Source organism: Equus quagga, chromosome 6 (assembly GCF_021613505.1).
Source record: "Equus quagga isolate Etosha38 chromosome 6, UCLA_HA_Equagga_1.0, whole genome shotgun sequence".
In the NCBI taxonomy this organism is placed as follows: domain Eukaryota; kingdom Metazoa; phylum Chordata; class Mammalia; order Perissodactyla; family Equidae; genus Equus; species Equus quagga.
Window position 1 is genome coordinate 33674061 of NC_060272.1, and position 24211 is coordinate 33698271.

Genomic DNA, 24211 nt, shown 5'->3' on the forward strand with positions numbered 1-24211 from the left:
ACAAGAAATATCCCTTAAGCTTTACTGTGGCCCTTCTTCATACGCCTGTCCTCCTACATATTAGGTGGAACCACATGAAATGAACATTTCTGTAGGTCACAGATGGTTGAATATGGACAACTCCATATGGTTCAACTTAGTAATATTACTTTAAGACAAGGAAGTTTGAACACCAGCAACAGAGCTGATGAGATGTAGACCATTATCTATACGGCCATATTTCTAGCAACAACTTGTATTTATACAAAGTTTGATACTGTATAAAAACCTTAATATATACATATATATGTGTATGTGTGTGTGTGTGTGTGTGTGTGTGTGTGTGTATATATATATATATATATATATATATATATCATGGAACTTTGCAACCCTGTGAATTAGGGAGATCAGATACCCTGATCTCCACTTTACAGATGAGAAAATAAGGCTCAGATATTAAGCCATTTGCTCAAATGTCCAAAAGTAATGGAGCAAGGAATTAAACCTAGGCCCTTTGACTCCTGATCTTTGCTGCAAATAACTTCCTTTAAAAGGATAATCAAAATCATCTAAGTACTAGCACATACACTCCCAGTGCTTACACGTGAACGGATTCCATAAATACCTACGAGATAAGTGTCCAGATTGGAATACTTAAGTGCTTTCAAAAATGTGGGTGCGTACTCAAGTACATTCTTATAATTTATTTGCTCACTTCCGCAGCCTGCACCCTCACCCAGGACTTCATCCTCACATCCCATCAGGCCTGCCTGCCCCTCACCCCGAAGGTCACATACCTGGCTAACGGTACCATAGATCCATCAGGGAATAAAACATTACACTAAACATACAATGTAGGCCTCATTCCACCAATCACGGCACCAGCCTATTTTACTTGTAATACCCAAAGCTTGGGATGTGATTCTCGAAAGTAGCATACTAATGGAATGACTACCCATGACTCAAGTTGATTGTGGTAATGTAATGATTCCACTTAAAGTTTAAAAGAAAAATTTGCTCCAGCCTAAATTTATCCTACAATCATCACTATTTATTGATGAAGAAAAACAGTTTTACGTTAACTTCTAAACCAGGTAAATCCATACATCAGAATATTCAGACTAAGTAATAGCTGGTGAAATGAAATAAGGCTTCCACTACCCACCCCTACTGGCAATAATAGAATCTTTCTTATTTACTAATTAAAAATAATATATATTTCACCCATGCTATCTTTAGATACAGAGACTGATAACCCCGTCTGCTGTCTGGTACTGTGGGGGTGTCAATTTGCAGGATCAAATCTCACTTGTGACCAAGAAAACATATCTGTGACGATGGTGGCCATAGGGTGGGGGGAGTGAAGACACCTCATAACACACACGCAACATACATCTTTGCTTTCAAGTTATTTTTTAAATGCTTTAAATACTTACTCACACAACAGAACACCATTCTCTAGAGAGGCTCGAAAATCCTTTGTTTCAAAATTCTTCTCTGTTACTGCCTGAAAGATAGATTTGGATATTAATTTTCTCTTAATCAGGGATAATACACAAGTCAAATTGAGTATTAATTAATATGTATTTAATGTTATACTTGAAGAATGTACATATTACCAAAAGTTGTTCCATACTGGAAATGACCTACAGTTCTATGTGACAAAGAAAGAGGCTACCTATCTTAGTATGAACAAATATAAATAGAAATAAAAAGCCCACAATGATAATTTTCTGTAATTTAACAATTTTACAGATGCTAAACAAAAGTTAGTAGCTCAATTTCCAACATATTTTCTATAAAAATCTTATGACTGATCTATTCTACTAAGAGTAAATAAAAGCAGGTTAAGATATAAACTTGAAATACGAACTATATATGCACATCATTAATTTCAACTCCATCCTTAAATTCCTCATTTCATTACAAAGCTAAATAGCAGAGGGCATGACTCTCCTTACAGTTATTCATGTAACAGCCCTGATTTGTGCAAAGAGCTATTTACTGAAACATCCTCAGGAGAAGACTATTAAATCTTGACACAGAGAAACAAAAGACAGAGAGGAAAGATGGTACGTATTTTAAGCAGACAATTCCCCCACTTAAGTTTATTACGTATGAACAGGACACCTACGGTTACCCCCACCAATGTTCTTAGTGAAATCTCTAGAAAAATATCTAGAGATGCTGTCTCTCCAGGGTGAAGTGGTTGGGAGGGAAGGAGATTCCACAGGGGAAGAAACAGCAGAGAAAATGGAAGCCAGAGCAGGAAAAAGCTGCCCCAAGAACAACTCCTGGGGCTGGGTTCCCAGCTAAGGGTGTGCAACGGCTGCCCTAAAGATGCACCCACCAGCTGTGAGCAGGAGTCCTTGCTCCACTTGCCCCTTCAGAAAGAAAATATGTTTTTGGACACCTGATTTGAGAAATCACTAATCTTAAATCCTCAATCAGCTCCAGGGCTCCTGCTGTCCTGCCTCACCACTGCTGGCACTGTAGTCTCCCCAGAATCCCTGTGTCTTCTCGCCTTTCCACGATGCCCAACAGTGCTACAGCTAGACATAAGACCGGCTAACTGACAAAGCAATGGTTACTTTTAGAATTAAACTTAGTTTCTTATAAGGTAGTTCTATAAATTTGGACAGGAACTTGGGCCAGGAGGTGACACACTCAAATGCAGGAAGAAATAGAAGGCCCTTTCCTATACATGCATTAATCTATAGAAGGGCTGCATGAATTAAACATGTGCTGGGTGTCTCTGTTACAGGTACCTGGATACTGGATGGAGATCTTAAAAAAAAAAAAAAAAAAAGGAAGACAGTTCTTCCCTCAAGGAGCTCACAGCCAGAGAAGTAAAACAAAGTTTAAAAGCACAGTAAAATATAACCAAACAGAATGGTGCATCCCTTTGGGGGCAGCCGTGAGCGGTGCACAGATTATGCCAGGTAACCTGTGCAGCACAAACACTTTTGTATTTTCCCCAAACAGATCCAAAACAAACTCCAGGGGAGCAGTGAACCCAACTGGTGAAAACATGGTAACATCTCATTTATCTGGGAACTCCTATCCAAAGGCAAAAAGCATGAAAAAGCCCCAGGAACACCCAAAACAGATGTCAAAATCCATTCTCTCTAGTCAGAGGAACGCCCTTCAGAGCCACCAACACTAATCAGCCACCAGTGAAACGATCTGGCAAAATCAACGTAGGTTAGAAGCAGTGATTCAGAAGAGAACATGCCTGTGGCCTACAGACACGTGGATAGCAGTGAGGAGTGACAGTCAACAGCGCTGGATAGGCCAGTCAAGAGGGTAGAGTACTACAAGGAACGAAATGGAAAGAGAAAGGGTTCAAGTCAGACAAAAGTATATTCAAATCCCACTTTCATTACCTAACAGCCCTGTGATTTTAAGCAAGTTAAATAACCTCTCTGAACCCTAGTGTAGTCATCGGAAAATATCACCTACTTATTAGCATGTAATGGCAAAATGCTGTGCAATCAAATACCTGAGGGTAGCCACCAGCAGTACGTGCTTAACTTCATTACATGCATTGACCTTCAAGTTAACACTCTGACAACACACTCTAATAATTAACCCTCAAAGGAATACCTCTGTTCCGGATGGACAAGGCTGAGTTATATTCAGAACATTAATTAATAAAGTAGAAATAATGGAATATACAGAGCTGTTCAGAAAACCCAACTATTCAGAGTGGTCATTTCCCCAAAAGACTATAAAAAGGCAAGTTCACTGTATACAGTAGATTTCACACCGCCCCCCATGTCAAAATATTAATGTACTCTTATACATATATACTTACCAAAATCTAAATAATAAATGAGAGCAGACTCCATTCATAAGTATTTATAAAGAAGACAGAATATAAAAACTAAACAAAATTTTTCAATAATAGTTTATATTTTGAGGACATGGGAATCTGGCATGCTCTGTACACTACTGAAGGTAATATAAAACCATATCACCATTCTAGAAGGCAATTTGTGATATGTATCTGAAGTCTTAAATATGCATATTCTCAGGCACACTATGTGCAGATCTGGGAATTTATACTAAGACAACATGACAAGACGACAAAGACATAAATAAAACAATGTTTCACAGCATGATGTATCATAGCAACAATTACAAACATTCTGAATGCCCAACAATAAGAAATTGGTTAAATTATGATATATGCATAAAACAGAAAACTACATGAAATTTAAACCCACGTCATGAAAGTAGGCTTATTACTTGTAAAGAATACTTAATATATTATAAACAAGTTATGAAGCAATACATGGAATATGATCCCAATGACCATAATGCTATAAGTATTATATAAATATGGAATAAATATATTAACAGTAATTATTTCTAAGTGGTAGAATTATGACTGATTTTAGCACTATTTTTGGCTTATTTATATTCTGAAACAACCACAGGTGTCTCTTGTGCAACAGATATACAAATTAATATTTAAAAAACAAAACAACATTCAAAAGAAGTCAGAATCCATGAGATTTAGGTCACTTTCTCATATCTACTTCACCTAAAGGATAAAGGAAGAGGAAGGACATCAGTTTTTATGCTGGGTAATTTTTCTAATTATCTATGAAATCCATACAATCTTTAAATTTAATAATCCTTACTATTCCCCTTTTACCAGTAAGATTGAGGCTCAGAAAGTTTAACTTTCTAGAAAGTTACAGAACCATCCACATGCAACAGACACCCAAAATCTACAGCATTTTACAAGTACTCAGTAAGAGAGTGTCACTAAATGTTTCTAAACTAAAAAAATTAAGCTGTCTTCAATCTGTATTTAAATTTTTAAAATCTAAATTAGTGTATTTTACCATGCAATATGCCTTCAAAAATAATCCTCCACTATGAAGGGTATAAAAACTAACACAGTAAATAAAAAATGTTCCATTAATTTTCTTTCAATTTTTCTGAATAAAAGAGATTCATGTCTTCACACATAAAGATTGTGTGTGTGCGTCCATGTGTGTGTATGTGTGTGAGAAAGAGGAGGAGAATATGGCACTCTAAACTTTAATAAAATGAAAAATCCTCTTTAAATGTTTTGAGTTTCTCTGGACATTTTCATGAACATTAGAAAAAGTTCATACTGTAAATACTAGTTATCTCAACCTCAATAACACAAAACATCTGAGTGTAAAGTAAAATTTTTAATTAATTTCTATATCCATATAAATATGAACTCATCTAAGACCTCTCCTAACAAAGTAAAACAAAAAAACTTTTTCCAAGAGTTTTAAACCAAAAAGAAAGCATAAATTTAGAGCAAGAATTTTCAGTCTACAGAGGCTGCGTGGGCCACCATTCCTTAAGAAACACACAACACGGAGCCTCCCATTGCCAGGCGAGGCCACGTGGCATCTCTGGAGCCTGTGAATCTCTGCTCTGCCACTTTCTACCTGCCACTCTGGACAAGCTGCTTCACCTCCTAGTTTTCTCCTCTGTTCAGTAGAGATACATAGTACCTATCGCACAGGGTTACCCTGAGCTCAGCCCTTGCCTGACTGAGGAGGAACATTCAGAAATGTTAGCTAATATTATCAGCTGTTACTATCCAGCTGCAGAATGAAGACAAAAAGTTTCCTCTTAGCAGACAAACCAAAGGCAGTTTTGCCAGATGTAACATCCTTTACTTAAAGGAAAAAACTGAGTTACATAGTAACTTTTACTAAGTAAAATCTTACATAGTAAGATTTTAAAAGTGGTCTCTTCCTTTCTCTTACATACTTTAACATATAAACCCATTCTTAAGAAGAATCTGGTATGCTGAAAGAACTCCTAGAATTTTGAAAGAATTGTTTGTCTAGTAGTTCTAACAATTACTCACTGCATTTTTCAACAATTTTGAACCTTACTCATCAGCAAGTTATTTGAGGTGCAATACATTTTATGTAATGAGGCTGTGATTCATAGGAGCTAAATAGAGACAGTGTGCTTCCCACCTAAGTTATCGAAAGTACACAAACAGGAGTAATCACTATGTGGCCAAACAGCCACACCTTGCCTTCTATAAAAACTTGGGTTTTTTTCCCCTCTTCCTTCCCTCTTTCTATAGTTTCCTAATGCAGCTAAATAAAACTATTACTACCTGAAATAATTTGAGACGTACATCAGACCTGAGAAGACCTTGGGTTTAACACTGTATCCATCTCACTCTACACTTCTATTAAGGCACTGCTCAGTCCCCGAATTTTTAAAGGGAAAGAAATATCTGCTCTATCTACTTCACAGCACACAAATGCTATGTGGAAATATCTGACCCCTCAAAAAAAAATAGACTACACACTATAGTCAAGGCCCCTGTGTGCTGACCGATCATCCTGCTGGAAAGAAGCAAAGAAGTGACAGGGCCAAGGGTGAGGCTCTTGGGTGAGATGCTTCCTGTGAAGTTATAATTACTCTCCCCGAGTACATTAAGCATATTAAGGGCGGCGCAGGGCACCGAGAGCACAGTCGGCACAAAGACTGTTGCCAAACCTGTCTTACTACTCGGAGCCTCCAGAGAAGCCCTCCATACAAAGTTTTTAAAGGGTATATTTTGTGGAAGAAAATATCTATCAGCTAAATATACAGGTAATAAGTGCTGAGTTCACACATTTCACAAAAAACCCCAATTCTTCTGCTATGAAATGTCTTATTTAGCAAACAAAAGGGAATTATCTTCACACCCTTCACTGTGTTCTTTGTGGTTTTATTTTAATCCTCTCACTGCATGAGATTTCCCACCAACATAAGCAACAAGCTTCTCTAAAGCTGCATCTCTCAGTTCCAATTCTGACCACATAATCCACATGACTTAAATCCCAAACATTCTGGGAACTTCTCAAAGCCCACTTCATACCAGACTGGTTATCAGCAAAACAACCACTAATGCAAGTCAGCAGCCTCTCCTCTGGTTTAAAGTTTTCAATTCCTTTGAAGCAGCCATTTAAAAGATGTTCAGAATCCCAAAAGCACTCTCTACCATATTTTTATGTGAATCACAGTGCAAAAACACAGTACCCATCTAAGGTTATTTTAAGAGGGGAAGGGATGTTTGCAGACAAAAACTAGGCTATGAGCTTCAACTGGGCTCATAGTCGATTCTGAATTAAGTTACTTGCTAATTGATTGATCAGTGACTAGATCATGACAGTTAAGATACACACATATGATCATTATCATGCCAGGCATCTCAACATAAGGAATGTAAAAACAAAACATAGAACATTTACCAGAAAAAGCCACTGTGGGACTCAGGAAACACATCATGAAACACTTTACAAAAAATAGCTTAATTTTTCCATTCAAGGAGATAACTGAGTGCTCACTTTCGAATGAGAGAGCCCATACATAGGGCGTTGTTTCCACCGCGAGAAGCCCCAGGCCAGCACACATCAAGGAGCTGCCAGGCCTTTCTGTCAGTCTCTAAAGCTGTCAAAGAACTAAAAACACCCCTCCTCTCCTTTCTTCAATGAAACTTCATTTTTGAAGCAATCATTATATGATCCCCATGATTCTACAAAACAGGCCCAGTTTATATAATGAATTCCATGAGACGTCCATACCATTATGTATGATGCAATCTTTGATGGATCTCATTGGTCACACATGCCAAAAACATAAATGCAAGGATTATGGCACACAGCCAAAAACATTAGGTAAAAACCATAATTTAAATAGAACGGATGTCTATCTCCCAGCTCTTTCCTTGCCCAGGGGATAATTACTGAAAAAGTTATTTATGATGCTAAAAAAAAAAAAAAACCAGTTTTCCCCAAAAGGATGGGCTCTGTCCTTTTTAAACTACCCTAATACCTTGTCCCTAATCTAAAGGAACTTGGAGGGACAGAAGCTGAGACAACACTCAGACTCCTTCCTTCTGGAACGAAGAATAAGACCCCTAACTTCTCCAGGCGTTGGTTTCCTCAGCTATAACACAGGAGCCCAGATTAGGACAGCCAACACTTATTCTGTTACTTGTGCACAATCTCCCTTAATCTTCACAGCAACTCTATGCATTGATACATGAGGAAACCAAGTCACAATACAGTTGCCTGAGTTGCGATCTAGGTCAGTAAATAGCTCCCTACATAACAAGCACTGAGCATCCAACGAGAGTGTCTATCAAGCACTGGGTGAACTCTACAACGGAATTAGGAACCAACCTCCTTAGGCCTCCTAGACTGGCCGTCCCAGTCTACACTACAAATTCAAGGGCAGGACTGGCTTACCCTACTTCTCATTGGCTGAAATTCAGCTTACACACATTGGTCACTTGTGTTAAATCTAATTACTCTTCCTACCAATATTTGCAATATGAATATTTTAAGCAAGGAAGAACAAGACAAAAAAAGACAAAACCAATAGTTAAATTTCAGGTGTATGGGGCAGAGGGTGGGGGAGTGGTTGGCTGTGTTTTGGAGAAAGAACCTGTCTCGGTTTGTGAAATTATTTTATTAAAGTAGCCTTTTACTGCACAGGAGTGAACCCATCCTAGTTTCACCAACAGTTCAAGAACAAAAATACACAAGAGACCATGGAACATGTCACTCTAGTGACTCACCTTTAAGAAAAGGACTATTCTTGGAAGAAATCTTCAAACTTGGCCACTTGTCACCACTATTGATTTGCTACATGAAAGTTTTTCCAGACTAAAGAACAGGTTAGAATTTAACTTTTCATTTAAATAATACGTCTTAATTTTAACTAAGATGCTAAGAAAGTATTCATTTATTCACCTATTCAAAAATCAGGTAATGACAACTGCTATGCACGTACCTGGCGTGGTGCTTGGCACTAGGAAGATAAAAAAAGTAAGATGAAGCAATTCTTGGAAATTCCTCTTTAAAAGTCCAACCCTGTTTTGAAATCTGTGGTCAAAATGGCATTTTATGCCTAGGCAGCTCTCTAAAATGTGGCTAACCCTCTGAATTACAGCATGTTCTTGGTTAACTTGCATATTCAGCAAATAACATTGCTTTAAGCAACATAATTCTCAAGTCATTGGCCTCTCTTAAGGCTTGACATCTTACTACATCATATCCTGGAGTATCCTAGGACTATTTTTGCCAACAGTAATGTCACTTGATAGCAAAACCAAAGCCAACTCACAGTATTCCAAGGTCGTGGTAATCAGAATTGCAGAGATCACTGAATTCTAAATGGAATCCAAAAATCTCATAGAGATCAAAAGTCTAAAGATGTTTCCTGCCCCACTGTCCCTGTTAAGACCTTCATCTCAGTGGCTAGCGTAAATTACACCTCCCACTTCACCTTCTTTCGGAAAAGCCCACAAGACTTCACACATCCAGGAAACAGGAAGGGAAAACAGAGCAAAATGCAAAGCTCCTGGTTGGGTCCCGGATGGTTCAAAGCCAACCATCTTTATAAACACTCAAAATTCTCACTCCATCATCATTAGGCCAAATGTCAGCTATACTCAGATTTAGAGGGGCAAAAAAAGGAAGGAGTCTAAATATGATTTCTGATCCAGGAGAACTGGCCACTTCCCTATACCATTACCAACTTGGAGCTGACAGTCTCAAATTATGTTTGCTAAACCACAGTTATTAACAAGCCCAAATGAAAAATGGGAAAGAAAGAAATAAAACGAGGGAAGAAAGAACAATTTTCTCCAGGGCTGACCATTTACATGCCAGGTTCCATCAACACACAAAATCCAAGACAACCTGAGTCCTATTAGCAGCTAGTTAGGGTCACTGAAAACACACACACACACAAACGTGCTCAAGTTTTACAGCTATACTGTGCTCTCTTAACAATCACAAAAACTCCTTCTAAAGGATAAAGTATAAAATACATTTTGCCTATAAATACAGCTTCATACTCCAATTTATGCTGTTGCAGACAACAGGGAAAATATTCCAAGGGAAAGAAGTCGACCAAAAGCCTAGTCTAGCACATAAATTACTTTTTTTATGGATCAAGGAGTTTTTCAACAACCAGTACACAAGGCACATGAAGATGTGAACATCCATTATCAGGATATTTTAAATATAGTTCAAATGCTTAATATAATCATGGGTTCTCAAGAATCAAGAGACACCATTGTTTTTTGCAGAATGTCTCACACATATTAGCAAGTCTCAACAATTACCTGCTTATCTCCCTGTGTATTACCATAAGAGTCACCACTGTGGGAAACATTCATTTTGGGAAACAGTGTGTCTATATTACAGGGGAGAGTCACTACTCAGTTTATATGAACTTCAAATTGATGGTTACACCCCTGGTACCTATAACACACTTTACTCTCCAGTGTAGGTTTGACACTGGGGATGGAGTTGAGGAGTTCCCTAAATGATTTTTGATGGATTCCTACTGCAAGCTAACACTGTAGTCCTTCTGGTACCCATTTGTCAACCTTCCTTCCATTCAACAATTAATTTCTAGTAAACAAAGAGATAATTACAATTCTATTCCTAGGTACATACGCAAGAGAAATAGAAACTTATATTCACACAAATAATTATATGACTGTTCATAGCAGCATTACTCACATTAGCCAAAAAATGGAAACAACCCAGATGTCCATCAACTGATGAATAAATAGAAGATGGTATAACCATACAATGGAATATCATTCAGCCATGAAATGGAATGAAGTACTGATACATGCTATAACAAGGATGAGCCTTGAAAATATGAGGCTAAGTGAAAGAACCCATACACAAAAGATCACATATCGTATGATTCCATTTCCATGAAATGCCCAGAATAGGCAAATCCATAGAAACAGAAAGCAGATAAGTGGTTGCCAGAGGTTAGGAGAAGGGAAGAAGAGGGAGTGACTGCTAATGGATACAGGGTTTCTTTTGGGGTGATGAAAATATCCTGAAATTAGACAGTAGTGATGGTTGCACAACTCTGTGAATACACTAAAAACCAAAGAGTGAATTGTGTGGTCTATGAATCATACCACAATATATATGTTCTAAAAAAATGCATTGTATGCTTAGAAATTTGTGCATTTTATTCAAATTCAGTAAAGATGACTTTTAAAAAGATAGTTACAAAAGGCCTTCAATACCATCTTATACCCCATACACAAAAGAAGTTCAGTATAAATTAAGCTATTAAAGTAACTTCTGTCCTCTAAATGCCCACCTCCCTTAAAAAGTTATATATAATTTCATAGGAATAGGTCTAAATTTGCAAAGTAGAATTTCCAGCCCCTCTACCTCACACACAGAAATGTTTTATCATTAAATTATGATATTTCCTTTTATATGCTTGCATCTATCTTTCTGTTTTTAAATGAGTCATCTTTGCATCATATCTAAACAATTCCACAACCTTAGGTTTCCTTTAATGCACCTATGGCCCTTTTTTCTTTTTTTTAAAAAAAGATTTTATTTTTCCTTTTTCTCCCCAAAGCCCCCCAGTACATAGTTGCATATTTTTAGTTGTGGGTGCCTCTAGTTGTGGCATGTGGGATGCCGCCTCAGCATCACCTAATGAGCTGTGCCATGTTCACGCCCAGGATCTGAACCAGCAAAACCTGGGCCGCAGAAGCAGAGTGCACGAACTTAACCACTTGGCCATGGGGCCAGCCCCTATGGCCTTTTTTCATAATTCACTTTACCTGTATGGTTTTAAAGCAGAAAGTACACAAGGTAGAACCAAGAGGGCACCAGCATATGGGCTTATAGCACCTTTATATGGGCTTAAATTGACTTCTGCTGTGGATTAATTTCAACCCCCAACAACAGAATAGCCAAGAAATCAGTTCTCCTCAAACGACTTGTAGGAACAAAGTTTCTCCTAAATTCTTTCCAGGGCCTTAACAGATCTCAACAATGTTTCCAGTTTATCTCAAGAGTAGATGTGCTGATGGCTCCACAACATTATTAATCTAATTATTAATCTAATTATTAGTTTAAAATATCCTTGACTGAGTACGAATTTGACTTCTCTTTATTGGAATCATTTGTTTCAAGGCAATATAAGTTGAAGCACAGAGAATAATTTTAACACTCTTGTTGTATACTGAAACATAAAAAGATCGATGTGTATGTTCCTTGTTAGAATAACTTAGAGGGAAGACTGCCCATATGAACCAATGAACGAGATTGTTTTTCCCAAAAAATATTGGTAACCTTAGAACTCAACTTCAGGAAGTCTGCTTGACCGCCCTCCATCAGCATTGATGGCTCCCTCCCCACCACTGCGCCTTCTATTCACGTCTACCCACGCAGTTCACATCACTGATGGCAAATGTGTGTTCACATTCACAGTTCCCCTACTGGCCTAAGTTCCTCTAGGAGATATCACAGCCCATAGGCTGACTCCAACCTATAGACATGTTCTGTTTGGCCCATACTCCATACTGAAATTGGGAAATATGAAAGAAAGATCTGGATTGCTAGCTTCTCTTTAAAAAAGAAAGAGTCTGGCAACACCGGGCATGCATTACCTCACAGCCACAACTAGCTGACCCTGAGTAAATAACAGGCTGCTCTGGAGAAAACACACACTCCAGACAGTGACAGACCCTAGGCTCCCATCAGCTTACACCCACTCTTCCTCACTCAGGTGGTGTACCGCAGGCATGTCAGTTTGAAACTACGCGGGGGTTTTTTCATTGTATCCTCAAGGCCTAGCACAACTCCTGCCCTGTAGGAAGGATTCTGACTCGTGGGCTCAGGATTTAGCGTGTAGAAGAATTGCCTGTGGTGCTTGTAAAACAATGCAGGTCCCAGGATTTTCTCTAAGAGATCATGATTCAAACAGCCTGGATTGACACCTGGAAGTTCACCTTTTCCAGAAGCGCCCTTCCTGAGTCTTGCTAAGAATGGTCTCTAACAAACACTGTTTTAGTGTTAGATACCTCTGGCTCTGATGAGTCTTGATTTCCTTATAAGAAAAAGAATTTGCACTAAATCCTCGCCACATCTCTTCACAACCCCAAATGCTTTGGTTCTTTACTGGAAAAGGAAACCAAGCGGAAAATCAGTTCCTGTTCTCTGCTACCACCTGCTGGCAGGTTTCGGTACTGCAGAGGGAAAAACTGAAGCCCTGGGACAAGCGTCCTCCCCTACTTTTCATGGCTAGATCCAAGTACAGCAAGAACACAATAAAACAACTCATTTCCAAGTTAAAAACACAACAGCAAGTTATATTTGGTGAAAAAGAGAGTTTACTCTAACACCACTAGTCTGTTACCTTTATTAATTCTACAAGAGCTCCTGAGGTGTTTCTAACAAAACTGGTTTTGGAAAACACAAATGGATTTTGAAACTTTTTGTGGAAAAATGTAAACACTGAAGTATACAATGTGTTTAACTGTAGATTTGGGACCCATGACATGGAACAACTTTCCACCATAATAAAATGTTCCAAAATGGAATGATCTGCATTTTTGGAGAAAGTAAACTCTTGATACAGAAAATGTTCAGAGGCCAGACATGTAATTTGTCTCCATTGGGTGAGATTTCTAAAATTCTTCTCAACACTCTGGATGGTTTCTCTCCCGTCCAATAGAGCAACAGGGAGCTCATGAATCTGGGTTTTAATGAGGCTTAAGAGTTTACGTTATACATGGATTCTGCTCTCCAAGCCAAGGTCTACACTTCAGAAGGGAGATAATAGTGGCAGACGGCCAAACATAACAAACCCAAGAGCTTTGGCTGAATGTTTAGGCAAAACCAAGTATCCACGGCAGAGAGCAGCTGGGTGTGACAGAATGAGTGGGAAGCAAGAGCGTATGGGTTAATCTGGAAGGCTTCTCAAAGACGATTACTTCACTCTTCTCGAAACTGTGAAGCTTGACCTGCCAACCTCTACCGTCTTCCAATTCTCGATCTTACCTGCTCGGTGCTCTTCCTCTTCCTTCTCAACTTTGTTCATTCAAGTACAACCTCCAAGTAGGTAGTCCTAAGTTCAGCTCTGGTCCTTCCCGCTGGCCTCCCTCCAGCCTCGCATTTACAGCTCCCAGTTGAACGTTTCCTCTTGAGAACCCTCCCATCACTGCAGGGACAGCGTGTAAAACAGACCTCACCCTCTCACCCAAGACTGAACCGCCACACCTCACTTCTCCAGTGAAATCATGATACCAGCATTCTCCCAGCTGCCCAAGACTCAAAATATCAGAATGAACCTTCCTTGTCCCTCCAAATCCCTGTAATGCTTGCCACCTCAGCTCTAGGCTTCTCTCCTGGCAGCTGTAACCATCTAACAACCTCCTACTGATTGTTATGCCTTCATCGCCTCCCAATCTACTCTGCACTTCGATGCCTGCCTCTTGTTCCTTAAAATTCAAAAACAGGGTTTGTCACAAAAAAACCACTGCTCAAATCTTCCAAAGGCCCATTGGCCTGTAAAGTAAGGCCTTCCCACTACCATCAGGCCTTGCAGTCTCTCGTTCTCACACATGAATCCTCGATTCTACCTAAACACAAGAACTCAATATCCCCCAGTACCTTCCTCCCTCCATCTTAACAACTCCAGCTATACCTCTCCACTGTCTTCCCCAAACACCACGCCCCCAAAAAGATTCCTTCTCGCTTCACATCTTACGTGACCCCGATTTTCTAAGCCACTAATTCAGTAGTCAGAGCATCCTGCCTTATGTCTCCATTATTCGGTCATCTTCTTCTCTGTCCTAGATTGAAACTTTTGGGGGTCAGGAACCTCTATCAAGGGTTTACACATCTTCTCCTGCCCTCCCCAACTGTGTAACATGCAGAACAACAAATATTTGTGGGTAATAAAAAATATCTTAATTCACTTCTCCTAAAGGCAAAAAGGTTAAACGAAAAAGAGAAACTGCTGCTTGGAGTATACAGAAAAGGTTTAATTTAGATTCAGAGACTCAAGGAGCACAGTTCAGGGAAAAAGATTTTGAGCTTCTGAAAAAAACATAGATGTGATGAGGTAGAGCAAGACCCAGGGAGCTGCGTGGCATCCACAGAAATCAGCCACAAAAAGGAGGAGGCACTGGAAAAGCAAACCAGCCTCGCCGCCTCTCAGGCCACAATTGAGAAACAAGAGTCGCAGATCAGCCAGATGGTACCTGCGCTGTGGAAAAACACTGCGAGCTCCTGGCACACACGAGAGACCTAACTAATGTCTTAAGGGGAAAAGGAAAAGGTGAGCAGCAGCATTAAGTAATATTTTCCTCCCATACCAGAGAATAATGACCATTATCATACATCCTGGAACAGAGAATGGAGTCAGCAGATAGAAAGCTGGGGGAGAAGGCAAACAGATTCAGGAGAGGTGAGGAGGAAGACTGGAGTGCCACGTGAAAGAATTATCACCCCAGCCTGACGCAGAGCCAGATGGCAGCCAGGGACAACGGAAACCCACACAGGCGGTATGAAATTTTGATGAATTCCTTAATGGCCACACAATGAAAACCCATAGTCCAGAAACAGGCTAATAATAGAACAAATGTCAGTGCTACACAAAAAGGCTTAAAACGGCATTCATTATTTACTCATCTGTATTTGTACATTTTTTAAAACGTGGCTGTTTAGTAAGTGCTTTCGCTGATGAGAATGATGATAGTTTATGTCCTGAGTACTAATTACTTTTTTGAACCCTAAGCTGATACTCCAGGCGACTGTTGTGTTACCACAAAAGGCTGGGTAATACAGATACCCACACACTTGACCCAAAATGACAGGTACATCATGGATCAGGGAGAACCATACGTGCCACGTCCCAGCATCTCAACGTGAGAAATCCAGCAAAGTTACAGCTTCTACAACACACTCTTAATCCCCAAAATGAGCACACTCATTTACACAAGAGCATACACAGTTCCTTATTAACTCTAGCTTGTCTAAGCAAGGCACAATGCTCCTGAATTGCTTCATATTTGCCTAACAGGCCTTGTTTTACCATCCAAAGCTGAGAGTCAAAGTAAGATTGAAGAGCCAGCCCTGACGGCCTAGTGGTTAAAGTTCAGCGTGCTCTGCTTCAGCAGCCTGAGTTCAGTTCCCGGGGGGTAGAGTCACACCACTCGTCCGTCAGTAGCCATGCTATGGCAATGGCTCACACAGAAGAACTAGAAGGACGTACAACTAGGATATACAACTATGTACTGGGGCTTTAGGGAGGGGAAAAAAAAGAGAGAGAGAGAGAGGAAGATTGGCAACAGTTGTTAGCTCACAGCAAATCTTTCCCAGCAAAAAAAAAATAAGACGACGATGACTAAAGATCACCAGTATTATCTGCCTTCTGTAAAAGGCTTGATGAAACGAGTTAAATTGCTTGGATAGAGGATATTCTCCAGGAAGACTGTGTTTGAGGAGCCACAGCCTTCTCATAACTGCCAAGAAGTGAAGCTCCAGGTTGAAAGAGCTCAAACTTGCCTGGCTCTCCCGGAAGAAATGTGAGTAGCCTTATGCACGCATGAAGGGTCCTAATGTAACTAGAAAAGAATTTAGGGAATTGCAGCACTCCTGCAGGTCATAGGTAAATAGCCTCTTAAATAAGAGCCACTAAGTGCACTAATAACTCTGAAACTAGCTGGGGTCTGTTGGCTTGTGGCTCACTCCACAGAACTAGGGTCTGGGCAATCTGGAGCTAAGGCAGATCAAGAACACCTGAGCAGACTGTCAACAGCTGGGCTTTCCCAGGTAGATGTGAGAGGACAATAGAGCAAGTTTGATGACCCTGTCAAGAAAGTGGCTTAGTATTAGACCGTGTAGACTACACTAAGCAGGAGAGGGAAGGAAAGACAGGATGAGAAGGAAAAAAGTAAAAAGGTTTTGACTAAGCAGGTTTAATTGAAGCTGCAAGATAAGATGTTAAGCAAGCTGCAGAGTCAGATGTTCGGATTTAATAATGCAAAAGTGAAGCCCTCCCAGGAAATAATTACATCCAGGACTAGGGTGTCACAGAAAGTGCCTGGGGTAGAAGCAGAGGTCATGGGTTGAGAGGTGAGAAACCTTGATGGGCCCTCCAAGTCTACAGTGGATTCACACAGGACGACGGTGGGGTGAGGATGGGAGGAAAAGCAGTGAGGCAGGTGCTCAAGTCTTCACTGAATAAAGAGGAGCAAATGAGAGATGGGCATAACAATGAGGAGGAGGGATCTTGGATAGTTTAACTAAATGGTATCAGGCATAGATATTTCAATGTGAACATTTCAGGCTAACTGTCTGTAAGTGGCCATTTCCTCCAGCCCTGAGGTATGCAGGGTGTGGGAAAGACAGCAAACTCCACTGGGGAAGGTGACTGGAGAAAAAGAAGACTAGGTTTCTCTAACAGCAAAGAGGCAAATGGAGGGCTTAGGAAAGGGGTAAAAGTTGGGGTGTTCACCATGGAATTGTTCCCGAGCGCAGAGTGGAAAGGTCCAGGAGGAAGCACGGGCACTGGGCCAGGAAGCCAAGCGTTGAGCACCATGACCGAGATTGCTCCCTCTTAGGTAGGAACAGAGGCTGACAGGAAGGACATGCACTTAGCCAGCTGCAAGCATGACCGTGACGTGATAGTAAACATTCCATGTTACATTCAACAGTAAGTAACTTGTGACACTAAGTCAGGCCAAGACCATACACATCCTGCATTTTTTCTTATGATAAACCATTCTGCATTTTTAAACTAAATTCAACAAACATCCTCTACTCAACACACACCCAGGAGACTGATGTGATGAATAATTCTTCAAACATTAGGTCACTGGTGTATAAACAGTGAGGTATTTTGGCTATATTCACATTACCTGAAGCAAAACTAATTTTTTAAAGCTTTTAAAAAAATACTCATCTCAGTCACAGTTTGGCTTAGTAAAACCTTCCAGTTCTGCTTAAAGAGCATACTCCAAACGGAGTTATCAAAACTTTTCATTTACTGAAATCAAATCTCCCATTTTAAAATAAATATTTACAAATACGACATACAGATGATCCCTTACATATTCTCTGAAAACCTCCTTGAAGATTAGAAAAAGTAGTTATAATTATTATTCAGCCATTGGAAACAATTCTTTATCCATCCATTTGACAAAACCAACATACTTTACGCATTTGCTTAGTACTATGTTAAAGCAATGTGGGAGACAAAATAACTTACCAACCTAATTTTACGGAAAACCACCTCTTAAGCCGGGGGTGGGCAAACTAGGGCCTGTGGGCCAAACCCAGGCCTGCCACTTGTTGTTATAAATGAAGTTTTCTTGGAACACAGACCCCAATCCATTGCAGCGAGATTTTTCACTACCTGGGGCAGAGAGAATTGAGTAGTCCTAACAGAGACCCATGGCCCATAAAGCCTAAAATATTTAACATCTGACCCCTTACAGAAAAAGTTTGCCAACTGTTCTCACTGACAAATTACCAAGTGCTTTCATTTATTCATTCAAATACATCAGGGCCAAAATGCTGGGGTAGATACAAATATACACAAAACACCGCATGCCCTGGAGGATCTTTCAAATACAGGACAAAACACAAAATATGGGCTTAGGCTCCTGGTGGCTGTTCTGGAGGGCCTTCCAGGAGGCCCAGCATAGGTGGATTGGGCCAGAGAAGACGAGGCCAGGCCCACATTTTCCTTGGAAGGAGCAGCTCATTGCCTTCTCAGTTCTTGGGTGGGAAAGGGTTTCTTGGTCCCACTCCAACCAAAGTGAGAGGGGTGAGGATGCTCCCCCTCGGGAAAATGGACTGTATTCACAATCGCTGTATCCTGGAAAACACCTACAGTTCATGGAGATGTCAACAGGCTACAAATCCTACCTGGGACCTGAGCATTTAGTCCTGTGACCAGGAGGAAATTCTTCTCACACGGGGACTGGAGTAAAGCTCTGTCCCCCGAGTCAACAGATGTCTGGGTGTGCAGCCGGGCATACGGTGTACCTTTCTGGAACTACCCTCTTGAAAACTTGAACTTTAAGAAAAGATGCAGAGTGGGCTTCTCCCTCCTAGCCTAAATGAAGCGATGATGCACTGACCTCTGCAGATGAAGCCTGAACTCACAGGAAGAGAAAGACCAGATAATTAGGAAAATAAACCTCAGATTTCTCCATAGATGGACCAAAAACTGAATAAATTTCAAGAACTGCATAAAAAATATTCCAAACGTAAAACTCCAATCTCAAGTTTGGGTGGGAGGGGACAAAATCTCCAGAAAAGATAAATTGAATAATGAAGGGGCATCTTATAGGAAACAATCTTTATTTTTCCCCTGTCATTCAGTTTTATTTTTATTATTTTTATTTTTTTATTGAGGCCACATTGGTTTATAACATTACCTAAATTTCAGGTGTACATCATTATATTTTGACATCTGTACAGACCGCATCATGGAACAATCTTTAAATAAAGCCAAGTAGAAGGAACATAGTCAATATTTTGGAGTCAGTGATAGATTTGAAGAAAAAGAAAAAAAAAATTGATGTCAGATCTTCAAGAGCGGAGACCAGGCTGTGGACGAGTGGAACATGGAATAGGTTGAGAAAGTCAGCAACCGGCTAGCTACCAAAAAACTTGCTGTAAAAACTGTCAAAGCTGTTACCAGCTGCAACTTTGTAAAAGACAAAAAGGAGGCTGAAAATTCACAGGTTGTTTGAGAAAAGAATAAACTTGTGTGGGAGTTTGAAGCAAAGAAAAGATGGGAAACCAAAACAATATGGATATATGTCACTTGGCCGGTATCCTTCAATACGTTTGTGAGCTCTGAGTGTTCAATTTACTAAAAAGATTTTCCTGCTTGTGTTCAATGTGTCAGGAAACTGACAGAAGCAGGAAAAATAAGCATAAAATGTGGGAGCTAATTATAGATCTTTTCGATCTTTTTCTAAGGAGTTTATCCTAGTGAAATGAATGAAACAGAGCTTTCTGTTATTTGTACAAGCAATCTAAGCACACATATGGGGAAAATGACAGGATTTTGAACACTTACGTAGACCTACAGGATAAAATCCATTTTAATTTTCATCCATTTGGTAGAGCACAGCCAATGAGCTTCCTATCTTTAACTCAGTTTAACAGTACTTATTCTAGAATTTTAAGATTGTTGTTTGTTTATAATGGATTAGTCAGAAGTGCCAAGAGAGTCTCAACTGATATTGGTTTTCCAAGCAACTTTAATTAGTTTAATGTTATAAAAGTAACTATTAAATCCTTATTGGAAGGCAGTGGAGTTAAGGTTTCACAGCCACATGGTAAAAGCAATTAATTTTTATTTCCTTCAAATAAAATAATTCAATTTAAAAAAGGAAATATAATAAGTGCTACATAGAGACATGTACTGAATGCTGTGGAGTAACTGTGTGGGGAGAAAAAGTTTGAGAGAAAAAATGGGAGTTTTCTTCCATTTTATTGGAGTTAGCCAGGAAGAAAAAGGGGGGGGGGGGGGGGGGGAGTATAAAATCAGTACAAAGTTATCTTCACTCCACAGGCTGCTCTCCTTTCCCACCGTTCTCAGTGGAACTCTAAAATGCAGCGTTGAGTAAATATTAGTTGAATGAATACTGCCCTCTGGTGGCCCAACAGCACTATCCCCCACTAGGGCTTTCTCCCAGATTATCCAGATTGTACTGTATGTTCAAGAACTGTCCCAAGTCCTTTTCCCTCAAAACTTACCCATCTTTTATTCTAGTCACTTAAGACTCTGGTCTGACATGACAGCAGAATATCTCTGACAAACCAGATCTTCAGACAGTCACGTTTTAGCCCTCCGGATATAACCAGGAGTCACATATCCTGGAATGACTAACACTAAATTCAGAACAGGGGTAATACCCTTCACACAGGCAGAACCTGTAACGCATCCCTCATTCTCAATAGGATGACTAATCGAACACATCCCTGCCTTCTCCTAAATGTTCCACCACTTCTTTCATCGTAAGTATTTGTTTTCAGATATTGTTTCCATAAACTTTGCCTAGACCTTTCTGCACACATTCCAGGAGTCTGTCATATCTAAACCCCTCTCCCACAAACACAATTTCTAAATATTTTATCCTTACAGGGGGTAAAAAAGGTGAGGGGGAAATCTTGGTTTGATGGGGCCTCATTTCCCAGTGAAATGATTTAACTGATAGCCATTTTCGATAGCCATTTTTATATACATAATTATGGCCTGTGATTTATAATAAGAAATACATATTTGGTCTTTGTCCCCATTTCCGGCGCAGAGCTCCTAAAACATCTGTAATTTCCTAAGTGATGAGAGCAATCAGAGATGACTTCTGGACCTTGCCTAAGGATGGGGGCTGGTTGCCAGGGGACTCAACCTTATGATTAAAGGGCTGGAACTTTCAGTACCACACCCAACCTAGGAAGAGGGGAGAAGGGAGAAGGGGTGGAGGTTGAATTAATTGCCAATGGCCAATGATTTAATCAAGCATGACTATGTAATGAAGCCTCCATAAAAACCAAAAAGACAACATTCGGAGAGCTTCTGGATTAGCGAACACATGGAGATTCAGGGAGAGTGGCTGCCCAGAGAAGGCATGGAAGCTCCTCACCCTTTCCCCATACCTTGCCCTGTGTATCTCTCCATCTGGCCGTTGATTCATATCCTTTGTAATAAACCAGTAATCCAGTGAGTAAATGGATTTCCTGAGCTCTGTGAGCCACTCTAGCAAATTAATCAAACCCAAGGAGGGGGTCATGGGAACCTCTGATCTGTGACCAGTCAGAATACAGGTAACAACCTGAGCTTGTGATTGGCATCTGAAGTGGGGGGCAGTCTTGTGGGACTGAGCCCTTAACCTAGAATCTGATACTCTCTCCAGGTAGATAATGTCAGAATTGGAATGAATTGTAGGAAATCCAGCTGGCATCAGAGAACTTCTTGGAAGTTGGGGAAACCTCGCCATATGTCAGAATTGTGACAGAACTCTTACAGCCCACAGATACTTCTATACCCAGCCAATTAAAAGCTGCCTCCATCTTCTCTCACTCTTAAATGTTTGGCTCTGTCCACCACCATCACAGTCCCCCAAGAGCTATGCATTCAGGGGTAAGCCTGAAAGTGTGGCTTTCACTTCAGCATGTTCTTCATGAGCAATTTAGGTACAAACCATGAACAGCTGAGCACTGAGTTAGTTTCCATAGGACAAATCCAAGTAAATGTTCCACAGGCTCCACGGCTTCCTCTCCCTGACAGGGCCTGGAAGCCACTCAGGACAAGCAGATGAGAAGATTAAAACGCTCTGCCAGGCTTTCATCTTTTAATTGGTCTCTTTCTTTGGCATTCTTTTGGAAGACAATAGTGTGGGATGAGGCTTTAGTTTCCTTCCACTTTACACAAACATGAGTCACCTCTAGCCAGAAGGGGGGAAAGAACACTCAAATATGTGGCATAGCAGCCTCATTCCCAGGGGCCTGCAGGGTTCACAGAAACTGTAAACCCAGGTTACTCCAAGTTCACATCTGCCTTTGACAGGATGTTTACTAAGTCTATGCAAAATGAAATAAACGCAAATTCCATGGAAAATCTAAACCAAAGGCTACTCAGAGGCAAACCTTGCCTCGTTAACAAATTCTGGGGAAATTACCTGTAAGATAAAGGATTGGAAAGTTACGGAAAACGTCCTTAAAATTTCCAATATCACTGCTTTTACACAATAATTTACAAATAGCTGAAGATAGGTGGAATTTACCAGAGTTAATCCAATAAATCACAATGTCGTAGAAGATCAAACCTTGAAGGGGCCTCTAAGATTACCTAATAGCTGACATCTAAAGCTGTCTGTATACCATAAATCACTATACTTAAGATGAAAACACTAAGGCTCTTCACTGGAAGAGGCAAAAGAAAAGTAAATGGTTCGTGAAGAATGGACATATATAGTAAGAAGCACAAACTTTGGGTCAGACACACCTGCTGTCCAGTTCAGGCCCTGCCACTCTCAAGCTATGTTACAGAATTTCTAAGCCTCTGTTTTTCCTTCTATTGAGCCAAATTTTCATAAGAAGTTTGGCCAACTCCTACACCCTTCCCACAAGACTTTCTGCCTTCCACAGTAAAAATTTAAAATAGAAAAAAAAAATGACTAAGAAATTTCAAAGTGACAAAGTTCAGGTACACAGAAAATACTCTTTTCCACTACTCCATACTGCCAGTGTATATATTTAAGATACTGCCTGTGGGTTTAAAGGGACTGAAGAATGGCATAGCTGAACAGAAATCTGATAAGAAAAATAGAAATATATGATTGCGTTAAATAAGGATAACAAGAATTAGTGCTGAGACACAACTTCTATTCTTTGAAAGACACTGTTAAGAGAATGAAAAATATCAAATCACTAGGAGAAATTTTTCCAAAATATAACTGATAAAGGACTTGCATCTAGAAAATAGAACTCTAGAAAACAAACAACCCAATTTAAAAGATGGACAAATAAATGAACAGACACTTCCTCAAAGATCTATGGATGGCAAACAAGCACACAAAAAAAGAGATCATAATTCGTGTAATAAAGACAGAGACTCAAGTTTTAATGTTTGACCTCTGACAGCTTCAAGTCCCCCAGCCCTCCCCTCTCCTCTTTGTCTCACATCTTGGCAACCAGATAAGAAAGCCCATACACACCATCTGTCCCTTGGCACCAATGGAAATTTCAAACCATAAAAGCCTAGCTGATCAAAGGGCCCATCCAGGCCTCATTCTTTCACCCTAATAAAACTCCCAAACCACCAACCCCTTCCTCACCATGTTTCACTTGCGACAAAACTATAAAGCCTTCTCCTTGGTGAATCCTTTTGCTATTTACTATGTGAGTAATAAACTTTATTTCACATCCTTTGGTTCCTGTGTGTCATTGGTCCTGACATCCCTAAATTCCTGGGGAAGGGGAAGGCTATTGTCTAGTGTCCAAAAGAGGATGCTATGTGCTCAAATACAACAGTCGGTCATTAGGAAAATGCAGATTAAAACCAGTATGAGGTACTACTGCACGCCTACAAACAACTACGACTACATTTGAGGATGGCTAAAATTTTAAGACCTCACAATAACAAGTGTTGACAAGGGTGTAAAAAAACCGGAATTCTCCTACATTGCTGGTAGGAATGCAAAATGGTGCAGCCAAAGTGGAAAACGGTCTGTCAATTTCTGATAAAGTTAAACACACACTTACAATAAGATCCATCAGTCCCCCTCCTCAGCATTTACTCAAGTGAAATAAAAAGCCTGCATGAACATTCATAGTAGCTTCATTCATTGCCAAAACTAGAAACCACCTGAATGTCCTTCAAATGGGAATCGATAAATGTGGTGCAT

The 24211-nt window shown here is 40.0% G+C and overlaps 1 protein-coding gene across 8 annotated transcripts in view; it reads right to left on the minus strand.

Annotated features, from left to right (window-relative positions):
- LMO7 (LIM domain 7) overlaps positions 1–24211 on the minus strand; it is a 188817-nt gene that overhangs the window by 122200 nt on the left and 42406 nt on the right. For all 8 annotated transcript variants that reach the window (XM_046663841.1, XM_046663849.1, XM_046663848.1 and 5 more), the window contains one exon: positions 1419–1489. In XM_046663841.1, the coding sequence (XP_046519797.1) occupies positions 1419–1489 (71 nt within the window). The remainder of the gene's footprint in view (positions 1–1418; positions 1490–24211) is intronic.